This window comes from Gymnogyps californianus, chromosome 1, assembly GCF_018139145.2.
Source record: "Gymnogyps californianus isolate 813 chromosome 1, ASM1813914v2, whole genome shotgun sequence".
In the NCBI taxonomy this organism is placed as follows: Eukaryota; Metazoa; Chordata; class Aves; order Accipitriformes; family Cathartidae; genus Gymnogyps; species Gymnogyps californianus.
In genome coordinates, this window is record NC_059471.1 from 70,622,362 (window position 1) to 70,641,177 (window position 18,816).

At 40.5% G+C, this 18,816-nt stretch overlaps 2 protein-coding genes across 2 annotated transcripts in view; both read right to left on the reverse strand.

The window, feature by feature from the left end:
* SLC9A4 (solute carrier family 9 member A4) overlaps positions 1-1,589 on the reverse strand; it is a 37,286-nt gene extending 35,697 nt beyond the window's left edge. Inside the window, exon 1 of the mRNA XM_050911042.1 lies at positions 1,313-1,589. Within this exon, the coding sequence (XP_050766999.1) occupies positions 1,313-1,574 (262 nt within the window). The 5' untranslated portion in view covers positions 1,575-1,589. The remainder of the gene's footprint in view (positions 1-1,312) is intronic.
* A 2,497-nt stretch (positions 1,590-4,086) lies between these two features.
* IL18RAP (interleukin 18 receptor accessory protein) lies at positions 4,087-18,121 on the reverse strand. Its single transcript, XM_050915344.1, has 10 exons — positions 17,998-18,121; positions 16,598-16,865; positions 16,323-16,497; positions 14,808-14,982; positions 12,481-12,549; positions 12,105-12,225; positions 10,194-10,348; positions 9,194-9,331; positions 5,106-5,276; positions 4,087-4,460 (listed from the first exon to the last, which is right to left on the reverse strand). Exons 1-10 carry the CDS (start codon positions 18,119-18,121, stop codon positions 4,087-4,089), a joined length of 1,770 nt encoding a protein of 589 aa, XP_050771301.1.
* Positions 18,122-18,816: the final 695 nt, after the last annotated feature.

Consider the following 18,816-nt stretch of genomic DNA (forward strand, 5'->3'; position numbering starts at 1 on the left):
ATAACCAGATTATTCAGACTAACTCTTTCTTCCAAGTAGATCTGAAGTCAGCAGCTCCACACTTTTAATCAAAAATAATATTTGAAAACTCCCAGCTAAGGAACAGGTCTGCTTGGGAGGCATCACACGGTTCTTCTAAAGTATCTATTTCTTGTTCAAAACAAGAATATTGAGTAGATGTGCCATATGGCAAGTCCTGTGCTTTTATGGATGATGAATAAAGAAATTGATCAATATGCTCACTGCTAACACACTCTTTTGATGCCATAACAGCAAATTTGATCTGTGAAAATTTTTATTATTATTTTAGCAGTGAAGACATTTGTTTATAAGAATTGGACTGAGATCATCAGCTATTCTGAAACTAGCAAATCGTGATGAGTGGTAACAATTTTTGTCAGTTGTGTGACTATGAGATGAAAAATGTTTATCTTCAGGCCACCTCCAGAAAATCATCAGTCCCACCTACCAGCCTGTTCTATAGTAATGTTTGAAAATCCCATTAAAAGATCAAAAGGTCAGGGAGATCACATGTGTGCAGCTCTTCACATTATTACCATCTTCTTCATTTATTTGATATTGCTGCATTAATTCTGAATGGTCAAAATAATTTGAGCCCAGCCATGCAAACATGTAAGACACATGGTGAGCCATTTTTGCTATGTTAATTGCAGTCCTTACTTCTCCATGAGTTGTCTTTCTTCATTCAGATACCTACATGGAGCTCTAATAGAAGCTGGATGTATTGATATGTATTCAAAAGGCACTTACCCTACATCTCTGATGACCTACACCCTCTTAGACTCTCAGTCCCTCTCCTCTGGTATTACCTTCTGAGCAACTTTAAACAGCAAAGATGTAAAACAAAGACTCGTAGGGAAATGTTTCCTATTACTCGCACGATGAAAGAATTCTTCCCACTTTTCTCCCCCACATTCAATACGCTTGAAGTCTCAGTCTGGTGTTACTGTTTTCTACTGCTGTGGCAGGTTGTAAATTCTGATATCTTGTGACATTTAAAGAGTAGAAAAAGGGATGGACAGCACTGTGTAGGGGAGCTCCATTGCTACTCACTAGCATAGACAACCCAAGAGACATGAGTGTTAGAGGTCATATATTTACTTAAGTAAGCTGGAAGCATTCAGAGGCGGAATTTTGTCATTGTCGTGATAATGAACACACCTATTCTTCTGAGGACAGAAGCTGTAAAAACAATCCCAGCTACAAAAATGCATGGAAGATACTTGGTTACATGGTACATTTTTAACTTCTTGCCGAGGTAGGAGGACCCAAGATCCCATTTTCTACTTACCTATTTTTGCAAGAGAGGCAAGAAGGATCCAAAGAGTAACTTCATAGGGAATTTGCACATAGTCATAGTCCACCGTGAAAACATGTAGCCTCGTATCTTGTGAAGAGCCAACAGCACCCCCGTGATCAGGTTCATAATGAGGCAAGAGACTCTTGCTCAGGTTGGGCTCATCCACATAGGCAGCAGCAGAACAGCATACCAGACTTGACAGCGACAGCAACCAGTTCAAAAGCTTTGCATGTGTGAGCACAGCAGAGCCCATGTCTGGGGCTGTGACTATTTTATTACAGATATAGCATATAGTAGGTGCATGAAGGTATGCAACACTCACTCCTGTTGATTCGCGCTGCTCATAGCCGTGGCCACTTCTTCCTCAGGGCTGCTTCATTTGCCTATTAGAGGTCATTTTAAAAGCTCTAATGTGCCTGTCCTGTTTCTTGTGTTACAGACAGACCTGGAGTTTGTATGAAGATACCGGTTCTGCAGGTTCCTCCGACCCAGATAAACCTTGGCCACAGCATCACCCTGTTAAGGAATAAAAAGCCCTTTCCAACTACATTATTTATCCAGCCACTCTGATTTTTTTCCCACTGTCAAAAAAAAAAAAAAGCTGCAATGCACACCATTCGGGCAGCAAGCACAGCATGAATAAATAGCATCAGGTGGGAGAGACGGTGGCACCCTGGCCATGCAGGAGAGCCTGCTTCATACCTTCCTCTCCTGCCCTCACTCCTCGTCTGCCTCCCCACCGTAACTGGCACCTCAGGTACCACACTTAGCACTGCTCACTGGTCCCGTCTCTCCTGGTAACAAAAGTTCTTGGTGTGTAAATAAATGGGCTCTGCAGGGCTTACAGTAGGGACATCTGGTGGAGGACCACGCAAATTACATTCTCGTTTAGAAATGTGTTCTCTCTCTTAAATGCATGTATGTCACTTGGCACATTATAACAACCGAAAGAGGAAGGTCTGAGTCACATCACGTGCCTAAAACTGGATCTTGAGTTGTCTTGTATTTGACGTTTGTTTTACTCATGCCAACAGGGCATTTACTGGACAACCACATTATCCTCCTCCAACATGACATTCACCCTTACGGAATGTCTTTTTAAAAGGTCAGCCTCTTCTCTCCTCCACAAGAACTACCATGTTTAGTGTTAGGATAACAAAGTGTGCAAACATAGTAGTGTTGATTAGAAGCTACTAAAGCCTGTATGATGTACATTAGAAGTGAGTACATTTAATTCACTGACAAATTATTCAAATTGCCCACTGATTTGGTTGTTTTGGAAAACAGTGCAGACTAGTGAGAACAGAGATGTACCCCAAAACAACTAGTGCTGAGAAACCCTCATCCACACTGCATGTGTTTGGGAGGCGATTCCTTCAGGCCAACTGGTCCCACAGATTGAATGTCCCTTCATGGGTGGAAAATATCTTCCACTTGACTTTCTGTATGTGCACCTGTGACGTTCTGTAGTGCAAAGCAAAAGGCAACAAGTGGTGACAACTGGGAAATTTGCTTCAAAAGCTTATCATGATCTGAACCAAATCCCCAATGTAGGTGCAACTGCAGTGTCAAAATTTACTGTGGTACGGCCAGTGATACCGTTTGATGTTCTGTTTCTATGTGAGGCACTATCTTCTGCTTCTGCCCCACACCACCACCACCAGTCCTCCCACTGAAGGCTTTGAACCCAATATGAAAATAGGTAGATAATGCTCAGCCTGCTTGCAAAAGAGTTGTTCTTTTTTCAGTATACTGGTCCTGTTAACAGCAGTATTTCTTGGAGCCCCTTTCCAACAAGGAATCTGGCAGATGAGCTATTCAATTAGCATTATAAAACAAGGATTTCTTAACTTGAAGGCCAAATGAAGTCAGCAGAACACCAGATCAGTGGCTCTCCTACTCAGATTTTCTTAACACTAACCATTGTATTTCATTTAGCTACAGCCATACACACACAGACTGCAAGATACTCTGAGAGTAAGCGAGACAAACCCTGGAGAGTTAGCAGCAAGAGGACTGCAAGGGAAAGACTTCAGAGTCCCTGGAAGTCTACTAGCTGTGACAATCAGGACTTTGATTTACAACTGCAACACACCCATAATACCAACAGGTTCAGTGGGACTCATGAGTGATCAGCACCAGACATGATCAGCGATGTGCAGATGTCTCCAAGTGTGAAATGTTTCACAGCTGGTAGGAATGCTTTCTCCCATTGCAGAAAGGATGGAGATGCCTGGGATCAGCCCTGACACAGTGTTTCTTCTTTTCTCAGCCCCTTCCGCATACCCAGTTGTAGCAGTCTCCCATGGTACTTGGTGCTCCCACAGGAGGAGGTAACTCGTCTAAAGAGTTTGTATTTGTCCCACTGGACTGCACAGGAAAGTTAAACTGCAAGCTTCCTCTGGAGTTCACTTTTTAATTCTTTTTCTAGAAAACAAGTATAAAAATATTCGAGAAGAAATAAAATGCAAAGAACAAAACATTCACATGTATGTCTCAACATCACAGCAAAAGAATATAATAAATATAATAAAAGTAATAATAAAATAATAATTTATGAAAGATGGCTCACATTTACGGTTGTGTGCAGTGCCACTTAGTTTTACTGTGGGGCTGCAGCACTGCCACACTGCAGTCCTTCTCACTGTTTTGGAGTGAGCTATTGCTGACTGCAGTGACAGTCCACAGTGGTCAGCCGATGTAGAAAAGACCTACAATCATGTCATCATTCCTGAGCCTGCTGTCATCCCTCTATGAAATCTCTGCTATCGATATATCAGGCTGAATAACCTTTGGAAAAAGTTCTTCAGGCTGCAGTTTCCCAACACCTTAGTACTTTTCACTGGCATGTGGTAATGCATATATTTCCAGAACTTCTTGTTTGGAGCAGCAGAAATAGAAGACTTCCAGGTAACAACTGGTAAAATCCGAAGAGCTTTCTTCACTACTGGAGGCAAAGTTTCTGGCTCTTGGAAAGCCTGGAACTTTATTAATACCAGTTTGATCTTTTTGTCTTCCAATGCACAGTTCACCGCTGCCTGCAGTTCAAAGATGCTTGGTCCACTGACGTAGGCTGGGCTCAAAATAATTATTGCTCGTCTGCTTTGTTTAATAGCTGTAACAACTTCATCTGTGTATGCTGGAGAAAAAATGGCAATCATTACTGCATTCTATAATGGACTTTTTGTCTTATCAGTTCCTTTATCAATAGCTAAAACTTAGAAATAAGGAAAACCAAAAATAGGGATGCTGAGCAATCACATAACCCCTAGAAATGTGTTTGCTATCAGAGGGTACTGCTGCCACTCGTACGCAGCCTGGAGAACACAACGTGCTGCTCAGGAGGTAGAGGGCACAGCTGAGACCTCAACACACTTTGTTGCTACTCAAACAGGGTCTCAAGTGACACTTGGACTTCTCTTTGTCTCTCCCAGGGACAGGTACTGAGGGCTTTCTAATTACTGCAGGTAGCACTGACTAAAGTTGCTCAGAAAGTAACTACTGAAATATCTGGGCTCGTCTTTTCAGGGAACGGAATCTGCTTGCAAAGCAATTCTTGGACAAGAAGCTTTGTCTCAGCCTAGTAGCTCCCAGCGACCACACTCAAACGTATGTATGCCTCAGGTGTAGGGACCAGATACAAAGATCAAAACATGATGAGACTTGAGCAGAAACTCCAGTACCAAAATACACCATTTGCTGATCTAGCGCATAAGGTTGTTTGGAAAATGAAAAACAATTTTATGAAGAACTAAAGATTTTCTACCATCCACAGGGACCTTACCTCCTCCTGGAAGAATATCTCTTTCAAGAATGCATAACTTGTATCCATATTTATTTTCCAGCATGTCTGGAAGAAGCTCCAGGGCAAATTTTTCCTCACTAATTAAAGCAGAGTCACTTTCAGAAGAATCTAGTTTTGCATAGGACACAAAGGCATCGAATTCTTTGCCATCTAAAATAAATAAATAAGTAACACTGTATACATTAACAAGTCTGTCTGAAGCATTCAGCTTCTTTCTTAATGCTCAGTTTCCATTTATATCTATTTAAGCAGGCACAACACAAACCTAAAATCATCACCTGTTCATGAAGTACAGCCATTCAGTTACCCAAAGGCAGCCCTTACTCCTCACTGTCTTGTAAATTTTGTAGGCATACACTACCAAAGCAAATGAGGAAGCTACAGATGACTAGTGGAAGGAAGAGTTTAAATCAGGCATTTTTCTGTATTTTCACAAATACGTGACAGTTTTCACCAGTGGAAGATCTGGCCCCTTCCAGGCAAAATCCATATTGTAGGGAATGATTCCCAGTCTTTTTTCTCATTTGCCCAAATGCTGATTCCAAAAATAATACTCATCAATGCACAACCTACTTTGAAAATATAATGAATTTTAAAGGAACAATGTTCTTAAATATTAGCTGCTTGTGAAAGATGCACTATTTTCATACACTGTTATGTTTCTATTCAGAGAGGCTGGGGCAAGTAACAAAGCCTAAGTCTGATCCAAATATCAGCTCAGACACTGAGTATTGACCAATTCCTGAACTTTGTTTCAGTCTCATTAAAAGAATATGTTTGTGAGGTGCAGATGAAAAATATATAAAGAACTTTTCTCAGCTTTGAAACACCCTGGTACCAATGACCTGAGGTAGGCCCATTCTTCACTACAAGGCAAAAGCAAATCTTATCTATTTGCTAAATAAAATTTGAACTACACTTGAAGGAGGAGGAAGCAAAACAAAAGGAATTACTGGTGAAAGCAAAAGGCACAGTGGACTCAGTCCAGTTCCCCATATGTAGTTGCTTGATGCCATTTAAGAGTCCTAAGGTTGATGGGACTGCCAAATTTGACGTGGGAACTACTGGAGACTCACATCTTTTGGAATGGCAGGACACCTTCAGGCAGCCCAAATGACATCAGACAGCTGTGTTCAATCAGCTGAGTTGTATCATATGTCAATATAGTTAATAGAAACCAGAAAGAAGTTCAGCAGTTTAGCACAGGGTTCTACTGCAGGGTGCTGCTGCAGGGCGAGCTGAGAAGCTCTCTAGATTTCACCGTGTTGACTACATCTTCACTGCATGGGAACTGAGACACCTACCTCCGGCACAGACACCTAAGTAATGGTGTTGAGTATCACCCTGTGCCTCAGTGTTAACCTCCTGATTTCTACCCCTAGATGTAAGATTAGCATCACAAACCTGAGCTAGAGCCAGCAGGTTCCCACAGGATCTAGAAGAGCCCATATGGATTCCAGGGAGCAAAGGACATGATACACATGGAAAACTAATGACATGCATGAGCTGGGGTTGAACAGCTAGGTTCAGAACCAGCACGTAGCAGAAAGTATGTCATCAAACCAAAACATAGGTGTAGAGATTAGGTTTAGAGGCCAAGGATGTGATTAGACAACACATGTTACATTGCTGCTCCTCCCCTCTGCTCCTGGCCACACGCTTCCACCACTTCCTTCTACGGGTGCTGAAGCTCTTGTGGTAACAGAGGAAGCTGATTCACTTTGCTAGCTACTCATTGTCTTTAACTGAGTTATTTTTCTGCCAAATTGAGCCAATTTAGGCCCACAAGAGTGAATCACCAACAGCAGGCACGCAGGACTAGTGTGGGAATTGAAGGTGGGCCAGTGGGTCACTAGATTGGTTTAGCTGAACTTCAATTCAGCTATACCCTGAATTGAAGCTCCTTTGAAAACAGTTTTTCAATGACAATAAATTGCACTACAAGCTAGATATTCCTCTTTTCACCCACAGAGGTCACTGCAATCTTATTAGACAATGACCATTAATAAATACATCACCGTTTTCCTTTATAGTATTACTATTACAATAGCAAGTTAAAAACACATACACAGTAAACACCACTAGGATTCTTTTCCCCCCCAGAATTGTACAGAAGGACAGTTAGAACCTGAGGAACTTTTGGCACAAACATTTAAGATGCCCAAAGGGTAGGAAATGAAGAATACCCGAGTTCAGCAAAGTGACCGCATACGTGATCTATAAATGTTAGTATCACAGCCTCTGCATTGTTTCTTTCTGCTTGTGGAAGAAGGCAAGATTTTTAAGAGGTATATCTGAATTGGCTAAGGAGCGTTAGAGAAGCATGAGAAAAAAGGTGACCTTACTGCTGTCTTCAACTACCAAATGGGAGGGTACAGAGATGATGGAGACAGATTCTTCTCTGAGGTGCACAGTGACAGGACAAGAAGCAACGGACACAAGATGCAACAAGGGAAAATCTCATTAGATGTTAGTGAAAAAGTTTGCACTGTGAGAGTGCTCAAACACTGGAGGATGTTGTCCAGAGAGGTTGTGGATTCTCTGTCCACAAGGTCCGGAGCAACCTGGCCTAGGCTGGCTCTACTTTGAGCAGGATATGGGATCAGATGACTGCCGGGGATCCCTTCCAACCTTGTGAGATTCTGCAATTCTCTAATTCTGTGCTAAGAGGGATGGAAGAGAAGAAATGATGGAAAGGAAGAAACGACAAAATTAAGTCATAACTGCTGCTTTGCTGCTCTATGAGCAAGCCCTTTCAGACCTCAGGTGACTTGATATGCATCCACATGAAGTGAGAAGGACATAATCCTGCAGGTGAGAACATATTTTATGGCCAATCACCTTAGGCAGAAAACTATCTGGGTAGGCACAGTTGGTCTGCACGCTCCATGCCCCCACACTGCAAAAGGTGCTGTGTGCATGAGGTACATGAGAGTCAGGGAGTGGGACAGAGGCTGCCATGGTGGAACCCAACAGTGTCTTCAACTTCAATGCACAAATCTTGGCAGGTCTGCCTCTGTCCTACTGACATACGGGGTGAGCTCTAAGGGGACTTTCCAGAGGTTCTTAAATCAATTTGTTACCAAATAGAGGGGAAATTTTGAGTGATTTCCCAAATCACTTTTGCCAGCTGCCTTAGGACTCACAAAAATACTTTCCAAAAGGGCAGTTAATTGTCCTATTGCATGTGTATTTATAGATATCTAGATACAGTTATTTCACACTCACGTATAATCTACATATACACATGCAAACACAAAAGCAGACTCAGACACCTGTATCTCAAGCTGCATCAAGATTCAAGAATTTTTAGAAAAATTTCCTTGGGCACATACTATCAGATTTCTTTCAACCCATGTAAGAAAATTGTATGTTAAGTTCTTTGAAGCAGGCACAGTCATTTCCGATACATTTTTACACTGCCTACTATGTTGGAGTCCCATTTCAGCTGAGATGATGGGGCAATGCTACTATGGAGATTTGAAATATCAGAAGCTGATCACTCTGGTATAAATGTCAAGATGGTCAACATAATTTTTAGAAAGGAAATATGAATATTTCCCAAACATACACTTCTCGGTGCCCTGTATCATCTTATTTCTCTCCTTTGTTTATTCTTCTGAGAAATTATTTGGCTTCAAGTGAAAAATACAATAGACTCTGGAGTCCTTCACTTAGTTCTGCAAGGACATTTGATTCTTGTCCACAGGTTCTGTTGAACACTTTGGGAAAATGAGGTTAAAATGTTGCAGATGCTCTATTATTCCCTGCAAAGGGACTGCCAAAATTCAACTTCCTACTCTAATCTTCCAAGGGTAAATTAGTGATCTTGTAAAAGGCTAACTGTGGCATTTCAGTTGGTGTTAGATATTTCCTCCACACTGCCTGGCATTTTTCCATCTGAATCCACTAAGCATCTTGCTAGCTTTAACAGCCTTTATGCCGGCTCAAAGAGAACAGGGTCATTAAGAGAATTTAATTAAACGGTTAATTCACACCGGATTAACCCACATGACACAAGGCAGTAGAAAAACTGGAGAAAATTAATATTATACAATGTTTCTTACCTCCTGTAGTTTCATTGTGGACCAGATAACTTCGGTACATCAGCACTATTTCAATCCAGTGCTGGTAAATAAAGGCAGTGCACAAAAGGAATGCAAATAGAGTAGAAATGGCACTGCATAGTACATATAAGAGAAACACTGTAGAAAGAAAAGGGTCTATTATAACTCAGGCTTTGCAAAATAATGTTGACACTTAGATGAAAGATTCAGTCCAGAAATGGGGGCAAACCATCTCACAATCTTCATTCTTGCCCCACTGGCAAACTTTAGGGAAGTCAGGAATTCATTTAGCTGCAAACTTTAACATAGAGTTTCAGTCTACCACCAGGGACCTTTTTTGAATGGTATCATCTCCTTGATGGTGTGAAAAGCCAATCTGTGAGGGAAGGCACAGAGAAAACCATCCGTGGTATACTCAGCAGGGCTGAAAGTAGTCATCGCTTGAGATGGAAAAGTCACATCAGAACACACACAGCTGCACACAGTGCCCTGCTGGAGACTTCCTGTGCCACTCCAATGATGAACCTCCACTATGAACTATGATTCAACAGTTCAATTTCCACACTGATTCTGGTTTTGGCCTTTGCTTGAAAGGCTGCCACATTGCTATCAGTTACGGTAACAGAACTGTCCTATGGCAAACAGAAATGTCCTATGAAAATCGAGGAATACTATTGCTTTCAGCAGCCACTCTGCTTCAGTTTAGTAGATTGCCTATTAATGTTCAGAGATGCTACTCTCCTCTTCTTCCTCCCAGTTACTCTCCAGCTTCTACTTGGCCCACCCGCCTGCCATAAGTCCCCAGATACCCTTGTCCTTCTGAGTAGTCCTCAGAATAATGTGCCTTTCTAGACATCTGATAAATCAAACTTTTCCCATCCAGCTTCAAGAAACTTCGGCAGCTGGCTAAAAAGTCAGTGCCAGTAGGGAATGAATTTGTAGCAGTGAGTAAATCAAAATGTGTCTTCAAGGGCAAATTGTCATCCATCAACAGTTTTACCTCTCTGCTTTCTTTTCAGCTGGATCACAGCAGTGGCATTCCCCACCGAATTCTCAGCAAAGCACGTGAAGTTGCTTCTGAGGTCCCTTTCGGTAACTTCTTTCAGTTTCGCAACATGAAGAAGTGTGTGGCCCTTTAAACCTTTTGGATAAATGCTAAAGAGAAAAAAAAAATATATTTGCGTGATACCTTTGCTGTTCATTCACACAATCCCCAATTGTCTTAAATACAAAGAACGAGGAGCTTGCAACTTAACATTCAGCTTGAACTTTTAACAGCGATGCGATATTCTGGTTTGGAACTTCCATTTGGTTTTTACATTGTAAGAAAATACTAACATCAAAGGTCTGCAGACTGAAAGGTTTATTCTTAATTCATCAACTCAGCAAAATACTTAAGCACTTGCCCAGTTTTAAATATATAGCCCCCTTGGACTTCTATAAGATTATTTGTGTTTTTCTAAGATGTAAAAAATTCCCCCGAGGGAAATGCAGGGAAATGAAAGTTCAAAAAGAAACTTCCTCCTAAGAAAGGACTAGCTGGACAAAAAAACTGAGCAGCACAGCCTCTTGCACAGGGGTAAAAAGCCCAAGGACAGGATAGGCAAACAGAATAAGACAGATATAAGGGACGGAAGTATAGGAAATGAAGAGGTAACACAGGAATCCCTTTGGGGCTGAGCGAGGGTTGCAGGGAACAGATCTGTGTCTGCAACCACTTGAGAATACCCAGGGTTTCTGAGTCTCAGCATTTCTCTTTGAAAGCCACAAGTACAGGCATCTCTGATTCTGAAGGCGCTTCACATCATGCCAGTACAAAATGACAGTCTACCATGGCCCTACCTCTGCTAACTCAAGATACACAGGCATAGGCATGGGCAAGGATTCAACCTGTACTGGAAGTCTGTTGGGAATGTTTTATTCATTCGGGTTTTTAAAAAACAAACAAACAGAAATTGTATGCACACAAAAAGCTAAAAACTTGGTGAGAAGAACATTACAAAGCTAAACATTCAAAAGTTAGGAAAATCCAGTTTCCAATCTACTTCATGAGTGAGCGTGTGTGTGTGTGCATTTGTGTGTGTGATATCATCATTTGTTATTTTTTCCCCATATGATTCCTACTAAGAACTTGATTTTAGCAGTGGCAGCAGGGCTTTTGCTTCCCCCAGCATACAGAAAAGTTTTCCCATAAAGATGACTCAGCACTGTGTAGTGAGTCACACTCGCCTGTGTTGCCTCCACTATGTTTCTTGCCCAAGCTGGACACTGCACAAATGAATGAGACAGGGAAGTACAGGAAGGAAAGGGATGCGTGGTGACTATTTGGGTTGTCTCCAAGTCACAGGAAACCTTTCCCCACACGTTGCTTCTCTGCAGGGTCTGGTTAATTCTTGCCAGGGAAGACTCCTGAAATTCAGTGTCCTGAAATTCAATGCTGCAAGTCCTCAGACTGACTCAATAAACACACCCCAACATCTGAGGCACCCAAATTCCTTTCAATGTCCGCAGTACTGTTTTACTGAGGTTTATTCCCCACTCAGAGACAGCTTCCAAAGACAGATTGTGTGAGTTGCTAGCAAGGCACAATGGAGGGAACACTTCAAAAAAGCTGATGCAGGCACAGGCGACCAAGCACAATTCATGTTGAAGCTGTCCATGAGCTAAAGCTTTAGGAAGAAGAGTTAAGAATGCGCAGAAAGTTCGAGTTATTGACTTTATGACCATCAATATGTGCTTCTGTATGTGAAGTGCACGTGCGTGTCACATGCTTATGGACATACACATTAACATGTTGAAGAACAGAACCTTCTGAGTTTCTTTCAGTAAAATGTATTCAGTGAAGCTGTTGTAGAAGGATTTTTACAGTTGCTGACTGTAGTAGTAATCAGACTACGGGGTTTTTTCTTACCTTGTTTCCTGATTCAGCTTCTCATTTATATTTTCATCATTATTTCTTTTCCATGTTACCCTCATCAGAGAAACTCTTTCAAACCCAAACTGTACACGGCATTCCAATTCAAGTGGCTTTCCTGGAACAAATTAGCACAGGAAAACCATGCATGGAGGTCACCAGAATATTTTTCCCCTAAATAGCCTGGGATCTGTATAACACATGGTGCTTCCTTTAATATCCACAGAGATATATATCAAGAAAAAAACTACTTATATAAAATTCTCATGTTCCTAGAAAGCAAAGCTGTTTTGCTTTATCAAGATATATCATTATCTATCAATACCTCATTTAAACATTTTCTTTTGCTTTCAGATGAGGAATAAAAACTTACCAAGCTCTGCTTCGAGGATCACCACACCATTGGGATACAAGAAGTTTGGTGGATTGGTAGTGTTTTTTGCTGCAATTAACAGGAATACTGTTAATAACTATAATGCTACCATCAGTGCAGAAGACCAGAGAAAATATCTTATAGAATTTGCTTTTTCAAATGTTAGGTGGAATTTAGACACCTAAGTCCAAGAGGATGATTTACACTTGTTGAGGTGTCTGAGAGTGCACAGATAAGGAAGTTTTGACCACAAAACTTATGTAGCTACTTAAAGACCTGCTATCTCAGTTAGTTACTCTGAGGCATTGCCATCTTACATGATCTGAGGAGCTCAGCGTCTATCCTGCACTTAAGGTTATTTAGGATTCAGAAATTAGGGCCCCCCCCCCCTTGCAAAATCCCATGAAGGACGCAATCCCCATACCAGTTCCCTGCCAAACCCCATTCCATGCCCAGTAAGCACACATGCAGCACACACACCTCATTCACAAGCACAGGTACTTGCATTAAAATAACCGTGGTTTTTTTCAAAACAAAGGCTGCCAAAGGGCACAGATAATGACACCCACAGTTCGTACAATCTACTAAGCAATTACCCAGGCTCCGGAAAAACAGCCTGAAGGGGCTAAAACCCACAGCTCTGATATTCTAGGAAAGTCCCATACTGCAGGAAATGGTGCCACATGACACTTTTTTTTTTTAAACCAAGCCACAGCAGAGAAATGTATGCAAGATTCAGGGGGAGTATATATGTATATGGCACCCTTCAAGTGTTTTTCTGACTGTGCTGTCAAGTGAGGGAAAAGAACTGAGAAGCACAGTGTGTTAGCTCAGGTTCAGCCAGATCAGAGTAAAAGCAGAGCTAGTCCATGCCTGCTTGGAAAATACCGTGGGAATGTAGCCAGAGAAGAGTGACAGAGCACCAGACATTGTAATCCAGCACATAGAGGTCTCAAAAATTGGTGAGATGTGGTTTCCAGGCCCTGTCCTGATGGGGTGTATATATTTTTCCCATGACTTCTTTGTACCAAATGCATCAAACATCTGCAAAAACGGGACCAGCTATTTCAGAGGAGTGCTGTCCTCACTAGACCATAGAACCAGGTTGCCTCATCTGACACCTTTCTTTCACTCCCTAAATCTTGTTCTCCCTTCCACAGAGTGGCCCACTTTCCACCAGGATGCTGAGAATAGGTCCTGTGCCATTTTTATATGGAAATAGCTGTACTGGGCCCATCCAGCTCAGGATATAGAATAGATGTAACTATGCTTTCCTCTGGAACCTGTGATTGACTGGAGTGAGTGGAGTGTCTGACAAGAGTGTCTTACAGCACTGGATATCTGGAGAAAAGCATAACCACATCTCTTTTAGCAAACTAAACAGAGTCTCCCTCATTCCTGATCCTGAGTTGCTAGCGTGCTCCCTTGCACAGGATTGATGTTGTCCAACAGCACTCTGCCAGGCAATATCTGGGCTTCGCCTGAAGGGCAGCAGAGGACAGTAAATATTACGGAAAAGGTCACCATGATTTGAAGGAGAATATAAGGCTATGCCATATCACTGTGCCATAGAGTTCTGGCCAGTTTTATTTAGTAATCTATACAAAGCCTAAAAGAACAGGTCACGCAGGCAGTGATGCTTTCCCCCAAACAGCACGTACAACAACAAATGGGTTGTTTGTTAGTTGAATTGCTCACAGGTCTCCTGTTTCCTCTGCTGATAAAAAGTTACGCGGAAGATGGGCAGTGATCCCACCATCACCTTCCACATCATTGTCAAGTGAAAAAAATGAAGGTCTTGTCCATGCCACAAGGAACGATTTTTTACCTAACTCCTACTTTCACATAAGCCTCCACTTCAGGGACAGAGGTAGGATTGAGATACACTGCTTTTGTCCACATTTCCCATGCAGGATTAGCACTCCTTCCTCCCAGTCTGTGAATACCTTCCTAACACTCCCTATACAGTACATGGAGAACATTGGCACCGGTTGGAGTTTCATGAATTCTACTCTCAGATCAAGGGATCTAAATCTTTTTGTAGGTTTGACCCCCACTGTTAGGAACTACAATAAATCCAACGCGGAATTAGATCTTGAAAATGATGGCATTGTATGCTACATGTTATTACTGAACATTGAAGATTCTAGTCAATGTCCCAAGATGTCCTCAGAATACTTGGAAGAGGATTTTAATGATTGTGTAGCTAATTCAGTTTATGGTTTTTCAGAACAAGAGCCTGAACAAAAGACATAAATAGGGTAGGAAAGAATAGAGAAAACATACTTTACTTCAGGTATTTTATTCTGAGTTACTATATTACTCACTAATGACTTCTACTGTTACTGCTGTTCTCATTGTCCATTTGGTGGTGTTGTCATATAGAGTGTAATCACACACATATATTCCAGCATCTTTTTCATAGGTTGGATTCAAGTAGATTTCATTAGGCTTAAGCTTTAGGCTTTGTCTGCTTTTCTTATGTTTTATCTGATGACCATCCTAATGAAAAGAAAAGAATATCAAGGAATTAGAAGTCCTTTTTTGTTGTTGTTGTTGCTGTCATTAAATTATATTTTAAGATATTTGGATAAGATTACCATGGCAGTAGGGCTAAGCCAAACTCTTTCCACTGAAGCTGAAAAAAAGATTTATTAGGAGTCTGAGGACATTTGTCAGTTATATTAAAAAATTGTGGTCTATAATATGTGAATACTATTGTCTTTTTAAAAAAATATGTAAAATTTGTGGTTGCTGAGAGAAATGTGAAATCATGAACCTAATCTAAATTAAACTCCTATTACTAAAGAGCAGCAAAAAGGATCACTTTTTAATGGACTGGGTATTTTTTATTTTGTAAATAAATTATTTTGAAAACATTTTCATGTTCTTTTATGAGAAGTAAATCATGGGTTTGGATTGTCTCAGATTGACACACTGTCACTACTTCTAACAGGATGAAAACTGACTATTTTTTGAAAAGCAGATGTATTTTTCAGCTTAGTGTATTCATAGTCTCTAAGACCACTAAGAATTTTTCTTAAATCAAATTCCTGAAAAAAATCCACTAATGCAAAGTGGAAAGAATCTCCTTAAATTCAGTGGGCTTCAGATCAAGATGTAGGTAAAGATATACCTCATTTAAAGTTTGAAAGTAAATAAAGAGTAACTTTGACTAGATCATAATTCTACTTCATAGAACAAATAATGTAAATAATGCCAGGTAGTAAAATGCACAACTGAAATTGCAGTCATTTTCATTTGCTCATCTATACAGGTTTAGATGGTATATTACAATCCTTACAAACACAATAGCAATAAATTTTAGCTTGCAAGCATTTTAGTGGTCATTTGAAAAAGAGTAAGTCAATAATGTTTCAGTGGAATAGTGTTTCATTAAAAACAGGAGTCTTGGAAAGAACAATTTGAAACATTAATCTTAAAAGAATTTTGTTTCTAACAAAGCCACTTTTTCTTTGGTATATTTGATATTTTCAGAATTTAAAATGTCAAAACAAAACTTAAAATTTTAAATTTCAATCATATGTCAGTGTTGTAAAGAACCTATTTTGATTCTCAATTACTTTAATTTCTTAGCTGAAGAGAAAGCATTTCTAGGCTCCTATTTCATGGAATAATATTTTGGGTGTGGCAAATTTCTTCAAAACTCTTACTTACAGACTTGATATATAGCAATTCAAGATTCTACTTTTGGGTTGAATTTCTCAGGCTGCATTGACTGCCAAAGAAGAGTTCAAGAACCTACAGCACATGAGCATTGACTAGACCCAAAGCTATACCTCCACTGAGCTTTTTTGAATGCTCAAGAGAGTGACTCTTACCTTGTACCATTTTACATCTGGCTTTTTTATATGTCTGTAGCATTTTGTCCCAGGACAACTTATTGAATTCCCATTGTCAGCAAGAAGATATAGCATATTTGTGTCATAATCTGAACATTTTGCTGCCTTCTTTGTTTGAACCTCCAAAACAATTTTGAGACATGGGATTTTTTCGCTGAGAGATGCGGAAAAAGAAGTTAAACGTTTAATACACAAAACAGAACAAAACAATTAATTCTTGTATAGAAATATAAACCTTTTGCTCCATTACATACCGTATCATACAGATGTACACTCCAGAAGCACTGTCCCTTACTGGTTTAAACCAAAGTGCATCCCCTCGGAGAGCAGGATTAGAGCTTCCCTTGATAGCCTTCAGTGGCTCTTTATCTTTCTGATGCCAGAACCATTTCACCTCATGTTGTTTTAGAATTGAGTTGTTATAAATGTGGGCAGCATTTCTATCTGGTAAAGCGCATTGTAAAACAAACTCCTCATCACTAATTGCACGATACCGTATTTGAGGTTCAACATGGGAACATCCTGAAAAGCAGGACCATAAGATATCAGTACCATCTGAAAGAACACACAGTCATCATGTTTAAAAAAAATAATTAGGAATACTACAAAAATACAACTTTACTTTTCTTTGTGTTAAATAATTTTTTATGTGACTGGTTGCTGGGCTAATAGAGAATTGGTTTCCTTAAACATGGAATTTGCCAATGATGTTCTCAAAAGTTTATTCAAAGGTTTCCAAAGGTTTATCAGGCCTTTTTCAAAAGTCTAATGTGGAAATAGCTTAAGATTTTTAGTGAACTGAAGATTTTCACATGGGTGCTAACCTGTTAAACCTCAACTCTGTAGAAAAGCAGATGCAGCTCTTCTAGCTCTCCTCATATTAATGGAGAAGGGACTGACATAAACCTGAAGAAGGAGAACCTGCCCACCACACTCCCTATTTAGGGTAAGATTGCCAAACATTATTGTCTCACTGCTTTCAAATCGTTCCCCTCTTATGTTTCAGTTACTGTCACTAAAATTAAACAAATTTTTGGATTCTGAAAGCTGTGGTCACCCATCCTAACCCTGAATTCTCTAAAGGCTGACTGACCTTGCTGCGTAACCCCTCCTGCTAGTCAGGATGTGGTAACCCTTGAAAGTATGGCAGGATTTCACTTCAGCAGAAGGGAGGGCGTGAAATCTTCGGTTCCTCCCCTGCCCACCTGGGACACTCTTTGCAGTTTCAGTTTCTCTCTGCGAACTGAACCGGATCAAGCTCCTCCAGATAGATTGTGTGGGTGGAAGACTTTGATATATTGGTCTCACCCTGCCTTTCTCTTCCTTCTCCCCCCCGACAGGCTTGGACCAGCTGCTGGAGACTTCAAGGAGTCACAGAAGCAATTTATTTGCTCCATTCGGTTCTCAGAAATTCTCCTTTACATTTGCCCTTTTCTTTTCATTAGGGAACTGAATTTTGAATCATATTTAGGGTAAACTGTATTACCAATACTTAGAAAGCTTGCAGAAAGGCTAGAAACAGCTAGCTGTGTGCCTGACACAAGCATGAACAGGCGCAGAAAAAACTCATGAAGGCATGGCAAAATGCAGATCCACTTTTCTCAGCTGTCAGAAAGCACCACAAACACCAAATCTCACCAAAGCAGACTCTTACCTGGCAAGTTAATCTCTCTAACTTCTGCCCCACTGACAAACAATGCTAGGATCCAGCACAAACTGAGCATGATTTTCTTTATCAATTTTGGTTGATATTCTGAGACATTTTCTTTAAGAATCATCTTGCTTTCTGTAAAAGAAGAAAACAGATTTTTTTTTGTAAATAATACGCCAATAGGATAGATAGGAAAGTACATATTTTATTATGTAGCTCCATAAAACTTAGCAGACAGTATTTCCTAGATATTGTGCTTTTTAAAAATGGGATTTGCAGCACTCCTCCAGCTCATACTATTTCACACAAATGCAGGATAGATGATATTCAAGAATATGCAACAGTCTCTTTAAATACATCCTGTATAGAGTTGCTTACAGATGGATTTCCAAGTTATACCTACAGCAATGCAGAACTCCACGTCTGGAGTGGAAATGCAGATCTTCAGCAGCTGTTGCTGTTAGAAGAGGAACCTGTCCTCTAAGATGAGCGATAAGATACCAAATAACAAAATCAATGTTTAGTTAATGACAGCTATCAGCAACAGACTGAGAAAGGCATAACTAGCACCAAAATCCATGGAGCTCTGTTGTATCTTGAAGGCCAACAGGCCCAGAGTGTGTAGATTGGATTCCTTTGGGATTAAACCAAATCTGAAGACGTGCTGCAGCTGCAAATGGCATTGAGTCCATGGGGCTGGAGTAGAGCTCTACAGAAGTAAAACCCTCAAAGTATGTACTGTGAGGACACCAGGTCTTTGGTTCTAACTCTTTCACCCAAGAGACACGCTCCTATTGGGCTTTATTACCAGCTAAAACGGAC